The sequence below is a fragment of the Solea senegalensis genome, linkage group LG21, assembly GCF_019176455.1.
Source record: "Solea senegalensis isolate Sse05_10M linkage group LG21, IFAPA_SoseM_1, whole genome shotgun sequence".
NCBI lineage: Eukaryota > Metazoa > Chordata > Actinopteri > Pleuronectiformes > Soleidae > Solea > Solea senegalensis.
Window position 1 is genome coordinate 11,491,851 of NC_058040.1, and position 15,932 is coordinate 11,507,782.

The window sequence follows — 15,932 nt, forward strand, 5'->3', positions numbered from 1 at the left end:
TCGTCAGAAAAGGAAATTGTTCTTTTGTTTCCACTTCAAAATGCGAAATGCATGCTGTGGCTGTTTGGGTTGTCTGGACATTGTCAGCCACTTTGATGCCCAAAGCCAACCTGAAAATAAGAATATACTGAAGAGCCACCAGGGGGCGAGTTACAGCGAGAAACTGACCCTACTTTTCTTCAGTAAACATCTCAATACGTTTCAGGTGTTCTTCAGTAGGGCATGTTGTCTATTTTGTTCATTTTGGCACCAAATAGAGTAAAATAGAAAATATATCACGACACATAGATTTTCTACACCCGGGGAGCAATGGGGTATTATGAACCAGCGACCGTCCAGTTACAAGCCTAATTCATTTCCTCTTAGCCACAGGCTGCCCCATACGAGCAGACACCAGATTGATTGACAGCTTGTTTTGCACTCTGTAAACGTCTGGTTGCAAAAACTGTCGTGATGCTGGTCAAATCACACAATACCAAGGATTCACAACAAGTGTTGAAACGAACTGAAAGACTACATCCATGTCTTTATAAACTCCATGGCAGAAACATACTCCACAAGATGGCAGCCTCAGTTAAGCAAGGCCCTTGCCTAAAGTAGATGAAGCTACATTAACACAGCTTATTCTAAGAAAAAAAAAAGCATTATACACAAACATACTACAGTACTACACTGTATACAATTTCTGCTAATAAACCCTCCTACGTGAATCTTTAAAGGGAATGTAGGTTACTATTAGGTTACCTAATGATTACACCCAGGGTGTGTGTGATTCGAGTCGACACGAGTCAGTCAGAGCGACTCCTGAAGATTTGTCATAAGGTGAATCATAACGGAGGGAAAATGAAACACGGCTACAAACAAACATGAATCACACCGAGTTTATTGAGGCTGTGTGCAAACGGTTATGTGACTTATAAAGGGAACACAAACTATCATTACATGTTGAATCAACTATAAAGAAGCAGTAGTGAAAACATGTTTATCTTTTACTTATAAAACAAACTCCACAAACAAAGTTATCATGAGGTGGCTCGACAATAAAAGCAGTTCAAACATTCTTTTTCATATTCTACATCATGCTGGCCAGAACAACTAGTTTAGTTTGTATTGCAAGAAAGGTAAAAAAAAAAAATTAAATCTGCTGGGAAATGAAACCCCTCCAAGTGGTTGGGAAAAAATTATTGTTTGGCAAACATTCATCAGTAGTGCATCTTGCATAAAAAGCTGATAATATACCAACGTCAACATTCATGCCTACATACATTATAGGAACTGGAGGGCAAAACTCCAAACGGTAAAGGAAAAGATTATTTGGCTGCATTCATCCAAACCATAGTATTTACATACTCCGTTACTGTTGAACATCATCTGGTTTGCCAAAAGCCACCAAATGAAAAATACCTTCTCAACATCAAACTTCCTCCACATCAAAATGACCAGTCAGACATTTTCTGATTTAAAAATCCAACAGTCTCACTCTCGCGACCCATTTCCTACATTCGCGACACACTGGCTCTCCAACATCACGTGGCTTATTCTTGGACAATAGAAACACAACGCGACAAGACCCCTCTAAAACCTGATGATTGGCCACGACACAAAGGTTTTGAGATATTAGTTTATATTATTACTTCTCTTTCTTTTTGGATTTGTTCTGAGCAGACTCTCCAGAGAGCCCTTTAGTCTAAAAGGGAGATTCTGCTCAGGTTCAAATTAGTTTTTTCAATAAATACAAAAAAACCAAACAAATCCAATTATAATTATTTTAATATAAAAATGGCACTTCATAATCATGCCACAAATGGAAAATCGGGTAACTGACGACTTTGTTTCTTAAAATGGTTCGATTTAAAACACACTAAAAAAAAGTAACTTCGGTTTATAACCGAAAACCAATAAAACTGTTAGTTGGCGGTTAGCGTTACACACGGCAAATGAAATGTTGGCTAATACTGCAAAACACAGCGAGTGGTCTTCTTTTTTTACGTCCCGCTTAGTGCTACGATGAGAGCAGAGGCTGTCGTTCAGCAGCAGTGGCCTGAAAATGTGAAAAACAGGTTAAAGGCAAATATCTAAATCCTTTACTTCCAATATATTTACGTCTTTTTTTCTCTGTCTCTGTCTTTTCCAATATCATTGGCTGTATTACTACTTTAACTGGTACCGCTATCGTCATCTGTTATTATAAATAACATTATTTCTTACGTAACCAAAAAAAAACCTTAAATACAGTAGTTACTTAGACAACTTCTGGCTGTCTATCCTCCTTTTACACCTCATTTCTCCCAATGCCACAAAAGTCATTTACATCTAATTCAAACACTCACCTCAGGCACCTTGAGCCGACACATCAGTAACATGAAGACTCCTCCCAGAATGATGCCCAGACCAATCAGCATAAACGGAACGTTCTCCACCACGTTCTGCACCGTGGCGATCGCCTGCAGCTTCTTGGCCGACATGTCGTCAATGACGACGCTCTGAGAGGACGGTAGGAAAAAAAGAGCATACGTGTGAATGATATCGCCAACCGGTGTTCAGTGAGTAACCGAGACAACTGGACCTACCTCGTTTAGGTGCATTACAGGAAAAATCACCGTCCTCACGTTTTCCGTTTGACTGGAAAATAAAAAAAAAAGACATTTTGGATTCATTTGTGATCATTTTGATTGATTATAAGTCTGAAATGACTCGGGGTGTGCTAGTCACACAGTGATGATTAAGCTCCATGTGGCTCTCTCTCAGTATATAGCAGCAGTGTTTAGCAGTGTCTTGTGTTGCCTGGCAACATTCCCGTACTGCACAAAGGAAGTGTTTTTTGGTGAAGACACAACATTGTGCTCGTAAAATTACATCACTGCAAACAGGTTGAAGTGTGACAGAAAACACAAAGAATGATGAGTAAATCCTGCTGCTCAAAAAACTCAGTTAAGTATTTTAACCCCACCCGCCCCTGTGCTGGGGGGTGAATACACAGCAACGCTCCCTCAGTCATTACTGATAGTAGTGCTTGACAGAGCCTGTTTTCAGATGAAAGACGCAGCCTACAAATAACGTTATGTCATGTGTGTTCACCAGGACCAAACAGAGGCAGAATAATATCAACGACACTAAAAAAAATCCCCAGCTTTAACTGAAGTGTATTATTTCGTTTCTCCACATTTTGACATCGTCAACTTGCTGTTGCTTTCTTCTGATATCGAGCAGATGTGTCACGGGTGGCCTGACCCACAACTGTCCAAAAGTCCGTTCCCAGTGATGATGGTGGCATAATTGTTTTACAGATATCTTACTGGCAACCCTGCCAAAGTGTACACAGTCATACCGTCGTTACCGCTTCATCCAAAGCCGCGGGGGTGACGACAGGTTTGAGTCAAGGGAAAAAAGAACTTGTGTTCTTTTGAATGCTGATTGAATGTGAACTGATTACCTGAAGGCGGGAATTTTCTCAACATATACGTTGACCTGGAGCCTCTTTGCCGCCTGAAGAATGATTCCAGTGAGCTGCACAAAAGAATTTAAACAGTAATACACGGTTTAATCAGGCTGTAGCAAACAATGGATTATTAATCCTTTACAAAAAATGTTAGCTTTGCTCTGTAATAACAAAATGACACACATCTGTGGGTCAGTTTCTGACATCAAACATATAATTGTGGGGCAGAGTGGCTCAGTGGTTAAGACCTGTGTGCCAAAGACTTCATGGTCGCAAGTTCAACTCCACCCCTGGCAGGTTGTACTCAATTCCCTTGTAAGTTTGGATAAAAGCGTCTGCTAAATGACATGTAATGTAATGTCATAATGATTAATCAACTGATCAATTATTAAAATATTCATTAGTTTCACGAGAACTAAACTCAGTATATAATACTGTATATTCAGTATTCACAACTGTATTATGTTCAAAGATATTTATAGAATATTGCATAATAGTTTTAGCTGTAAATGTGACATCTGAATGCATTCTTATTTTTAACTGTGAACAAAAAGTGAAAACCACAGCCCTGATATTTGCAGGCGCAAATTTCAAGGTGCTTTTGATCAACACAGCGTTACAACCCGGGATTTATGACGAGCGTCAAGGGACTTTGATCGGACTTTATGATCTGCAGTTGAGTTACCGTATGCAAGGGAGCCTCAAAGGCAAAAACAGTAGCTTGTTTACTGGGTTTGAAAACTTCTACCACCTTTCACACGTCGTTGTAGATGAAGTGAACTAATGAACGACGACAAACGGGTGAAATGTAAGTGCACATGTCAGAGTTTTGCACGTCCACTCAGGGAAATGATGTGGACACAACAGATGATTCCACATACTGCATTGCTGCCAAAGAAGGACAAACAGAAGTCTGTATTATGATTAGACCTCAGGTTATTTATTACTGCACTAAGTCAGAGTCTGTGACTTCTTGCAGCATTCAAGTGGAAACATATTCAGAGCATTACAGTTGCTTTTTTAAAATGTTCCCATGGGGAGTATATATGTTTAATATTGTAATAGTGACGCACTGCAATATAGGTCTTATATATCACTACATTCCAATAGTAAGATCATATTTTCATACGGTGACATTTTTCACAAACAGTGAACAGACGTCGAGCTACACGCCGTTCTCTCCAAGTGTGTTTTTTCAGTGCGGTTTTCTTTATCACAGCGTGATTATTACACACGATAAGAGCCGTTAATGCTTATCTTTGGCACCAGCTCCGTACCATGAGCGCAGCTTTAACTACATAATAAAGAAGAAGCGGATAACCACAGGCGTGTGTGGTTGCAAAAGGGAGATTGTTCACCATCTAGTGGTTAACATGAACATGCCAGTTACTCTTCCGGGTTTCATACAGTAAAGGATTGCAAAACAGCTGCGTACACACACACACAGCAACTAATTTGTGTACTGCAGAATATTTAAAACACAGTCAAATCAGTGTGTACAGGAAAAAGGCTTCGAAATACATGGACATAAGTTGATAACTGAAAGATTCCTACCGGATTAATGTCAATGGCAGTCTCATGGTGCTCCTTTTTAGGCTTCATGCCAATTATATCTTTAACTAACTTCTCATCTGCCTGGTAGAAGTGTGGTGAGGACATTATAATGGGAGCTCCTAAACACACAAAGGATTTAGTCACAGAGCAACTTTAGAAACACAACACTGCATTTCTATAATAACGAAAGAGCCAATAAACAACAGAATATTTGAGAGAATTTCTCATGTAAAACGACTGCTTATTTCCGCCTCCTACCTTGTTTGCACACAGAGACATTCAGAACGCCAGAGCCCAGGCACTTCCCAGCAGGCACACAGAACCCTGCGTTTGCCGGGTTCACGGTCATATTGGCAAAGACCTCACTGGGGGGGACAAAGCGATACGCAGAGATCCCCTTCACCGTCACGTCGTCCTCGTACAACGCATATAGTGACCTGGGAAACAAGTCAGATGCTGAGTCACGTCTGAGACAAAAGATTCTTACCATCCTCTCGCTAGCTCTGTGGTGAGCACAGTTAAGTCAAGGTAGCTTAAAAAGCCTAAATGATACAAAACATTAATGTGTTCAAGCCCCTCCATATCACATTTGGAGGCGCGTTTTAGTCCAACTTTGAGGAATTTGATTGAGCATGATTTCAGTCAGGGCCACACGGTGATGTAGTGGTTAGCACTCTCGCCTTGCAGCGAGAAGACCCGGGTTCAAGCCCCGGTTGGAACAAGGGACTTTCTGCATGGAGTTTGCATGTTCTCCCCATGTGTGCGTGGGTTCTCTCCGGGTACTCCGGCTTCCTCCCACAGTCCAAAAACATGCAATGTGGGGAATAGGTAAATTGGACACTCTAAATTGACCATAGGAGTGAGTGTGAGAGTGAATGGTTGTTTGTCTCTAGCTGTGTGTGGCCCTGCGATGGACTGGCGAACTGTCCAGGGTGTACCCCGCCTATCGCCCGATGTAGCTGAGATTGGCACAGCACCCCCCCGCGACCCTCTGGTGGAGGATAAAGCGGTAGATAATGACTGACTGACTGATGATTTCAGTCAGACAACCGTGTTTTCAAAGTCCTGCTTTTTTCATGTAAGCGTACTAAGTCAAAGAGCTGCTGTAAAAAGGCATCATCAGTAACAGTGGCCTCATTACAGATACTAACAGTAGAGAGCGGCCAAGCAAACCAGGCTAAACCGGTAGCATTAATCCAATATCCAGCACTGAGTCACGTCCTGAGAGGCTCATAAGGAATTCTTAGCATGATTGAGGGAAAGCCATTGAAAGTTTGAACAACCAATGAGATGAAAGTTCACCACCTGGGAAATACTCCCATTATGTAACGATAGGATACACTTAAAGGCTCTTCCCAACAATTCAGTCTGTGAAACTGACCACTCACCTGCACAGGTCTGAGGAGAACATGTAGAGAGCTTCAGTTTTGGTGACGACCGGATGGAAAGACGCGCCGTTGGTTCCATTTATCATGTTGCACTCATCGGATGTCCACCAACTCAACGAGCTGTGCGCATGTACAAAACGAGCTGGTGTCACTAATATAAATGTATTTTGAAAATGGCATTCAGGCAGTTCATCGTGTCTCCTTAGTTAACTGATTGAATTTTACATTGTTGCTTCTTCACTTGTTCTGTAGGTTTGTATTTAACAGATATGGATATTGCTACCGGAGCATTGGCACCATATTGCTAACAGCTAACTGACAAAGAAGTGCATCGGTTTAAACAGTGAGCAAATAATTACATTATGAATAAGCCCAGTTGCAGTGACTCATTGTCTGCGATATGACAAAGACAATGAAAAACTAAAATCAATTTGTGCTCCCTTTTAACATTATCAAACCTGGTGAAACAAGCAGTTTTACTGTTTTATACAATCAACATCCATTCAAAGTCAATGTAATCAATGACTGTCACTGTTTGAATAAACATGACAGATAGCTCTATTGTGTTGTGCAAAAGGTGAGTGGAGATAATTACCTTTCCCCATTCCATGTATCCACTCGAGCAAAGTCCTTGTAGTTTTGCTGGCCAGTGAAAAACATGTATTCACCATCGTTGGAGGCATTATTCTGCAAGGACAATAAAAGAATCAAGGGAAAAGGAGCATGAGTGAATAAATGAATATACAATCCCATTGTTTGGCAGTTAGAATAAAAAACAATAAAGTCTTTATTTTAAGTAAAATAACAATATGGATACAATCATGTAGTCACACGTTTAAATGAGACCTTATAGAACAGTCCAAACACATCATCCAGCTCGGGTTTTATGATTTGTAAGGCTTTGAGAACCGCATCCTCATAACCCCACAGCAGTTCTCCCACTGTGCGGGTGGTGAACAAGCCTTCTTCTTCGAACTTCATGTAGGAGGAGATCAAATTGGCCATTACACTGTGATTCTTGAACATCATCTCTACAGAGGGAAGAAGAAGAAGAAGAACAGGGGTCTAGTTTAAGACAGCCCAGTCAAAGTACAATGTATTATAACAAAACAACTTAATATATTTAAAGCTTAAAAGGTACACAATCTCATACTGTGTTTCAGTAAGGTATTATAAATAGCACTAATCAGTCATTCATTTCTTTGGCTCACTATGGCAGGGATGTTGACAGTCCTGATGAGGTCACTCTCTGGACCTCGGGACATGTTTTGCTGGAATATGTAGGTTTTAGTGTTGACAGCTGCTACTTTTGTGCCATTATCCTGGAAGTTCACTTGCTCCATGGGCCGATATTCCCTGTGCAAAAAAACAAACAGTCAACCGGGTCAATACTTTGACTTTGGTCTGTGTATAAAAATGATTAAAACCCATCATTCATGACCAAAACCTTGTGTTTTCTAAGCTGAGTTACCTTCAGCGCTATAGCAAATTTCGTTTTACATGATTTGTGTGATCACATGACGTGCATCTTGTGGAAAATATCTACAGACTAAATAGCAGTATTTGCAGTGACATATCCATTGCAAAGAGTGCAGACAAAATACAGTAATTAAATAAAGCATGTGCTTCTGATATAAGTATTATTTTGTTTTTTTAGAAGAAAAAAATATCTGTTGATATCTGATAAAGCTGGGTTAACTTGTGCAAGTAGAAACTGGATGAGTAAATGGGTTAAAGTCCCACTGTAAGTTATGAAAATGCTGAACTGACACATATTTTGTTAGAAAATACAAACATCTGTGAAGTGATTCCTACTTCAAACAAAGCTACTGTGTCCGTCAGTGCCGAGGCAAACAAGCCGTTCCAAGCGAGACAGAGACAGAACTGCACTATTATCTCTACAGATGTGACTCAGCAAAGACTCACTGTTGTTTCTAAAAAAACAAAATAACACTTATATCAGAAGCACATGCTTTATTTAATTACTGTATTTTGTCTGCACTCTTTGCAATGGATATGTCACTGCAAATACTGCTATTTAGTCTGTAGATATTTTCCACAAGATGCACGTCATGTGATCACACAAATCATGTAAAACTAAATTTTCTATAGCACTGAAGGAAACTCAGCTTAGAAAACACAAGGTTTTGGTTATGAAATGTAGTCCTTAAACAGCAGTCCTCTGCTTTCACCTACCCACTGTGATTCTAGGGGGCCTTTATTTCATCTTTTTGTTTACATTACATACATAGCCATCAGCTTTTTAGCACATTTCTAACTCAAGGAATGGAAGACATAAGGGGTGAATGAGGAACTAAAACCAGACAACCACATGTTTGGCTTTCTTTTTTTTTCTGTTTGTGAAATGATGAACACAGAACCACTTTTACCTGTATGTGTATGGTCCAACCTCCACCACAGCCGGCTTCTCCCCATCCAGCACTTCCAGGGGATTGGTCAGATTAAAGAAGTAGAACTGCATATAGATGGGTGCTGGTGGACTCTCCCAGGCCTCAAATGCTTCAGAGCCATTCTTCAAAACTACATCCTGTGGGGGACAAAAGTCAGTGGGTTAAAAGTTTTGCTGACTTGAGCAAACTGAGCACAGCTAGGGATAGATGACATGACATACTGACTAAGGCTTCCCCTTATTATATTACCAATACAATATGCTTGTCATATGATACCAAGCATCATGCTATGCCATTTCTGTCACATTCAACTTGGCAAAATTAGTTCAGATCATCACAATGAACCAATATAGGTGGGAAATCATGTGAAACGGTAGTAAAAATCTTACTTTAGTCTCCTTCATCAACACAATAAACTATACATAATAAACTATATTGTAATTTTAAGATGAGAGCACCAACAATTAATATAGCTGTCAACAATTGGCTTCTCTCTTCTGTCTCTACCTTGCCTCCCTCTTTCCCTTTCTGTCCCCCTTTTTTATTTCACCCCAACCAGTTGAGGCAGATGGTCGCACATTTTTGATTTTTCAGAGACTTCTTCCAGTTAAAAGGGAGTTTTTTTTTCTTCTCTCCACTGATGCCTAGTGCTTGCTCATTATATTTAGTAAAGTATCTGCCTTACTATGTACAGTGCGTTGGGATACGTATGTCGTATGTTTATACAAAATAAAATGCAATTGAATTGCATAAATTGATGTTAATATGAGTAGATACAGTATAACACTATGGTAAAACCCACTGTAGGGAAAGAGTTGACTTGAATAAATTTGAACTTAATGCTCATATAGCAGCATCCAACTGACACAGTGAGTTATTAGCAAGCTAAATGTTATATACTAACTGTAAATATATATGTTGTACCTGGAACGTTATAGCGTTACAGTATTACTCCTGTGCTGTGCCCCCTGTAAAGCGTGCAGCCCCTTGTGTTTAGCCTCAGTTTTCGATTGTCATAATCGAAATAACAGTCTCTGTTGTTGAGCTAAATCCAGTAAGCTAGCATTAGCCGTCACCGATATGTCTACACCTCGAGTTAACTACGCCGTTATTTAACTCGCGTACACAATGTTAGCTTTATCAAAATGACGCTTACCTTTTTAACAATCGATTGTACAGACTGGGGGAACACGTTCGACAGGACCAAAGCAATGCCCACGATCAAAAATAGCATGGAGAAAACTCCGGTGCTGTAAATGCAACATGATTTTAGGAACATGATGAGAAGAGCGAGACTACACTCGCCGACCAAATATCTAAATAACGGCCACAGTCTTCATTAGAGGCTAATGTGACACTCGTATATATATGTGCGCGTGTGCGTGTGTGTGTGTGTGTTTATGCTAGTTTTGTTTTGCTCGACCGCGCAAAGAAAACACTCATCCGGAACGAAATAGTTCAACTCAACCACTTCCGCTTTCGTTTACAGTCGACTGCGTCGCGAACAGCGAAGTCACCATGACATACAATATACAACAATGTACTCAAAATAACCAACTCAAATGATGTACCATTGAAACCTGTAGCGCCTTAAACACGGCCTTAAATAAATAAAATAGCATTAAACACAGTTAGCTGACAAGTAAAGACCAAAATGCACAGATATACATCTTGCATATAAAATTAACTTTGTTTTCGATCACATGACAGCGACATCATCCTGAGCTTTTTTGTATGTAGGGTGAAAATTGTTAAACCAATAATACTGTACGGATTAAAATCAGATTAACAATTTTCTTTATTTATTTATGTTTATGTCTTGCAGTAGTAGTAAATTCACTTTTCTTTTTCTCATTTAAATCTCCTATTTTCATTATTTTGTCCCCAATCGACACATCGATGCCTTTCCTCACTAATTTGGAGGTTTGTTTGTGTAAGTCATACGTTTTCCACTAGAGGTCACTGTCTCAGCAATCAAAAAGACTTGATGCCGTTGCCATTCTGTGCTGCTCTGTAAACAGCTGTCATGATACTCCTAAATCATAATTTCATACAGAAGAGGACACACCTAGTCTACGTTGACTCACCAGTGATTTACTTGCATGTGTCACCATCTCTTTGCCTCTGTCATTTTATTTTCCAAACCCACACATTTGAAATTCAGGGTCGATAACATTCATAAATATTACTGGCTCTGTCAGGTTATTGTTTATAAAAGACTACCATACCTTTGTTGGTATGAAAGCAGGTAGATGGAGAAATAAATGGTCCTTTTTTTAACAGACACAAGCAATGTATAAATAAACAAGTATTGGTTTTAATGAATAGTTTCACTTTATGACACAGGCAGTGAGATAGCCTTCAATTTTACTGTCTCAGTTTACAAAATAGTATCAGCATTACAGCCTCCCTGCTCAGACACGTTCCTACTTGCTTAATACGTTTTAATGCAGTGCTGTTGTGTCATATGACTGACATGTATCACGAGCAAAGTTTCCCAATCTTACAGACAATAAACAACAATACACACTGATTTTTACACATGACGTGCAGGTATCAGGTTATGTCTGATATAGAAAGGGAGAACAACTACACTAAAGAGAGACACAATTAGATGTAATAAACAAGAAAGAAAAGGCTTTCACAGGCATTCACAAGCACAACAAATAGAGAGATAAAAAGAACAATTACACAGAGATGGAGAAGAATTAAAACAAAAAGCAACTATCAAGAAATGTACAAAGAGATGCAGAACTACTAAGATGTAGAACAACTGCCAGGAGATAACAAAAACAGTAACTACAGAGAGATGCAGAAGAACTACAAATGGACAAAAACAACTAAAAAGAGTTAGATAAACTCTGCGGACTAAATGAAAAAGTGTGACATTTGTGCCCAATCTGTGTTATCCCAGTTAAATCTCTGTGTGGTTTTGTGGGAAATGCCCCTTTAACCAGAACATGAATGGGCCATAATGGAGGACACAGGAGGGCTCGGTCGCCGCGGTCACGAGAGCTGTGGGAGAGTGACGTCACTTTCCTAAACCGGGCAACTGGCGCTGAGTCCCGGAGAGAGAGAGGGACGAGCACGAGCAGCTCAACTTTTAATGTATGCGAGCCGAGTCGAGCCAGTGTGGAGCCGCTTCTTCTTCTTCTTCTTCTTCTTCTTCTCTTGTGTACATAAAGACGACTCGCTTCCTCACCGGCTCGGTTCCTCATCTGGTTTTTTTTGGCGCAAGGAGCGGGTTGTGTGTTTGTTTTTCGTGTGAATTCTTCTTCTGCGACTCCAATACAACACATAACCGGGTAAGAGTGTGTCCAGTGATTTCATGTTTCTTCTTCTGTAACAAGTAGCTCGCGCGCATTCCCGCGGCGCTCTTTCAAAGAGATCAATGGGAATTTTCAAGTGTTTTGTGTACAGTGATCACAACGATGCACGGAGTCGCGCGCATTTGATACTTTTTGTGTGCTGCAGCTTCTCTGTGGTTTATAATCATGTTCGCGCTTGATTTCGTGAGGCGCTGCGTGCAAAACACGTACAGGTAACTATAGTTTTATCAACAGTGGTCTGACTCGTTTGCTAAACCAGCATGTTGACGTTACTTGAAAGTTTACTGTCAATGCTTTTGTGGTATTTTGCAGTGTTAGAGTTGCAAATGAGACAATAACACATTCATAATATGATATTGCCTAATTCTTACACCACACATTCACTGCAGAATGTGTGATGAAGTTTTGAACTTGCATACAGCAAAAGTATGTGGTCGACAGATGTTTAATTCTAAATGTTGCTCCTGGAGGAGCCTGCAGGTTTGTCCACCTACTGCACAATAACACATCCAGTGTATGTCCATGTAAAACATAATACACTCTCCAGCTCGTGCTTTGTGTCTGCAAGCCTTTCAGAATACAAATACTGGCTGTGCGTATTGTTTTCAATGTGGATTATTTTCTTGATTAACCAATTTGTCGTATGATCCATTAAGTATCCGCAAATGGTAAAAAAATAGGTCAGAGAACTGGTCTAAATAACAAATATTTAGAAGAAGTAATATAGCCCAAACATACGATACCTGATCCAGTGATTTTGACCAGTATTGCACCGATATAATGATTCTCATCCCGATTTTTTACCATTTGCGGATACTTAATGGATCATACGACAAATTGATTAACACTGGATCGGATATTGGAAAGAGACAAATATAAACTGGGCTACAATCCAAAATCCTATATATCGCATGCTTCACTGTGTCCAGACTCAGCACAGTTGAGAATGATGTCTTTGAAATGTGTTTTAACAGCTTCATACGTTCATAAATGGTCTAAAATTAATATCGGCATTGGTATCAGACACTAAAAAGGTTGTAGCATCCCATCCCTATAGAAAGTGTTTACTAAACCTTTGTCAAATGCATTTTTTTTAGCTCAAACCAAATGTGATCAGTTTAGTAGCAAATAAATGGGGAACATAGTGGAGCTGCCACATTTAAAATGATCCCTATAGGACACAAGTACCTGTTCTCATCGCAGAGAGTCTTACATTTCTGACACGGTGCTTTGCCTGGATTTAACAAAAAGTGAAGTAAGTCAGCTAATTTTGCCAAGAACACTCACCAGGGGCCAAAATCATTGACAAGGTCATTTCAGGAATGGAATACAAGACATTTGTGAAGGCAGTTATAGTCCAAAAATACAGTAACCAGACGTCCCCGAGGGGTTTCTGGGGATTTGAAACATCCCTGTAGGACAGTATCCAAAGCTGGATGACTTTTCCAGAATCAGGTTTAAATAAGAAATGCATGTGTTGTGCTGAGTACATTCCCAAACCTACTACTTTTTAGTACCTATAATTGTATTAGACCCTGGTATTTGTTACAGCTGAATGATGATGTGCCGTTATGAAAAACACATTACACGTTTCATAAACACGTCAAGCTTATCAGCTGAATGTTGATTTACTCGTGAGTCTGCTGCCACCTACATGTCCTGCACTGGTTCTCTGACTGACGGTACCGCGTGTAAAGAGTCAGGCCGTTCAGCCTTTTTCAGACAAAATGGAGCAAATATTGCCGAGTTTAAAAACATCTGTATCGTGTTTTTCTCCACAGCCTTGACTGAGTGAGTAAAGTGAGGGACTGCATGGACCGGGCTGAACATGAAGAGTCTTAAAGCCAAGTTCAGGAAAACTGATGTAAGTACTGTAACATGTGTTCATGGTTGTGTGTGTGAAGTGTGTGTGTGTGTGTGTGTGCACACGCACGCACGTGTCCGTCTGCACGGCTGAGCCAGAGTCAGTCTGTGGATGTTCAGCGCGAGCAGTCGCAGATGATTTACGACGGAGTTTCCCGACCCCAGTGGCTTGTTGATATTTGTTTAAGAAAATAAATAGTTTTATGACAAATAAAACAAATGGGTTCGCAACTGTAACTTATAAACAGTGAAGTCATACCGTGATTGATTTCACACGATGACCTTTCACCTCTAACTGTTCGTGTCACTGGAACTTGAGGACTTTCAAGATTATGATTTGTGGCGTTATCAATTTCACTTTAGAGTGAATCCAACAACGACAGCGCGACTCTGCACTGCTCCATATGAGGAGTACATCCTAACTATGACTCAGCATATTTGGGAGAAGACGTTTTCCTGCAATGGTTCAGTCAATCATTGGTCACAGTCTACACTCACAGGAAGTGAGGTGTCTCCACAGCAGTTGACTCATCTGTTGTCATGGTGACTGTAATGACACAGAGTCAAACGGCAGACTTAAAAAAAAAAATTATAATTCTGGATGACTGCTGAATGAATGGGATGAGTTTCAGGGGAATTGTGGGAGTGTCACAAGTAGAGAAGTAGGGGAAATGGAGTGAAAAAAAATAAATGAGACACTCGGTTGATGTCGACAGTTTCCATGAGATTAAGCGTGTGTGGCGACGTGGTATGGGGAGGGCTGGGTAAATAACATACTCCGCTTAGAGAGACTGTCCCACAGAGGAATCATTTGGTGGAATACATATCTGCTTTTACTCAATTATAGCCACAGCATACTTTACTGCATACTTGACGGCATAAATGAAGCATGGATTATTGTTGAGCACCAGGCTTGTGCGAGAAGAGGAGAGGAGTAGAAATCAGATCCACCAGAGACTGAGAGAACAGTGAAAACACTTAATCAGGAAAAGAAAAAGCCATTCTGCATTTTTACATGGGCCCACAGTGGGTCCTGATATTAGTAAATGATTGCAAACTCACTCAGCTATGTAAGGGCAGCACAATAGTGTCCATTGTTCTCGAAAATGTTGAGTCCAGGATTGGGCCGCAAAGGGCAAAATCATTCCTCGTCACTGAGCGGGAAAAAAATGGAACGGGGATTCTCTCACCTTTAGGAGGTGCTTTCAAGTCACAACCTGGTGTCATTAGAGTCAAAGCTGTAAAATGACGGAGACTGATGCTGCCACAGTGAAAACCTGTGTCCTCCCTGAAATAGCCAGCTGTAGGCGGTTTGAGAGCAGAAAGAGCAGCAGTGGATGTGAATGTTGCTTAGAAACATGACAGAGGCCGTTTATAAGTCATACCATGCCACTGCAGACCTCACACCCACATACATCGTCACAGCCAATAACTCTTGTTTTTCGTGTTTATACGCTGTTACTGTATATTCCAGCTTGTAAAAGAAAACTGTGTTGCAGTTCTTGCAGGTCAATATTACACCCTGTATGTATGTACTCCATTCAACAGCATATTTGTCTTCTGGATTTTGGACAAACGTGTCAAACTTTATTACGGATATAATTTATTTTCTCTGGAGTGCAACTGTACAATTTTTCCAATGTTCACATTTGTTTTGTATGCAGGGGAAACTTGAGTCAAACAGTGCCGCTATTGTGTTGTTGTCTTAGTGAGTGAAATAATAGACACGATTAAGATATGCAACAAAAAAAAAAGGTTACAGAAACCAGGGTGTTTATCATTTAAGACAATTTTCATTCCATTGCTTTTTTAAGAAACCCCAAACTGTAATAAAAAGAAACTATCTCATTGGTTCTATTTTAGGCTGCGTATGTCAGTGACAAATTACCAAGGAATGTTCTCCCCCGAAAACCAGCCCTTCGCTTTTTTCTTTTTTTTTGTTAAACAA

General features: G+C 40.1%; 2 protein-coding genes across 3 annotated transcripts in view; one reads left to right on the forward strand and one right to left on the reverse strand.

The window, feature by feature from the left end:
• Nucleotides 1-867: 867 nt before the first annotated feature.
• scarb2c (scavenger receptor class B, member 2c) lies at nt 868-10,227 on the reverse strand. The gene is made up of 12 exons (XM_044012834.1): nt 9,949-10,227; nt 8,772-8,929; nt 7,589-7,737; nt 7,228-7,412; nt 6,977-7,068; nt 6,382-6,501; nt 5,252-5,430; nt 4,994-5,112; nt 3,434-3,507; nt 2,571-2,622; nt 2,331-2,483; nt 868-2,041 (listed from the first exon to the last, which is right to left on the reverse strand). The coding sequence occupies exons 1-12, from the start codon at nt 10,069-10,071 to the stop codon at nt 2,003-2,005; spliced, it is 1,443 nt and encodes a 480-aa protein (XP_043868769.1). The 5' UTR covers nt 10,072-10,227; the 3' UTR covers nt 868-2,002.
• Nucleotides 10,228-11,849: 1,622 nt separating this feature from the next.
• rai14 (retinoic acid induced 14) overlaps nt 11,850-15,932 on the forward strand; it is a 34,909-nt gene continuing 30,826 nt past the window's right edge. For both annotated transcript variants that reach the window (XM_044012486.1, XM_044012487.1), the window contains exons 1-2: nt 11,850-12,097; nt 13,903-13,985. In XM_044012486.1, coding sequence (XP_043868421.1) covers nt 13,950-13,985 — 36 coding nt within the window. In that variant the 5' untranslated portion in view covers nt 11,850-12,097; nt 13,903-13,949. The remainder of the gene's footprint in view (nt 12,098-13,902; nt 13,986-15,932) is intronic.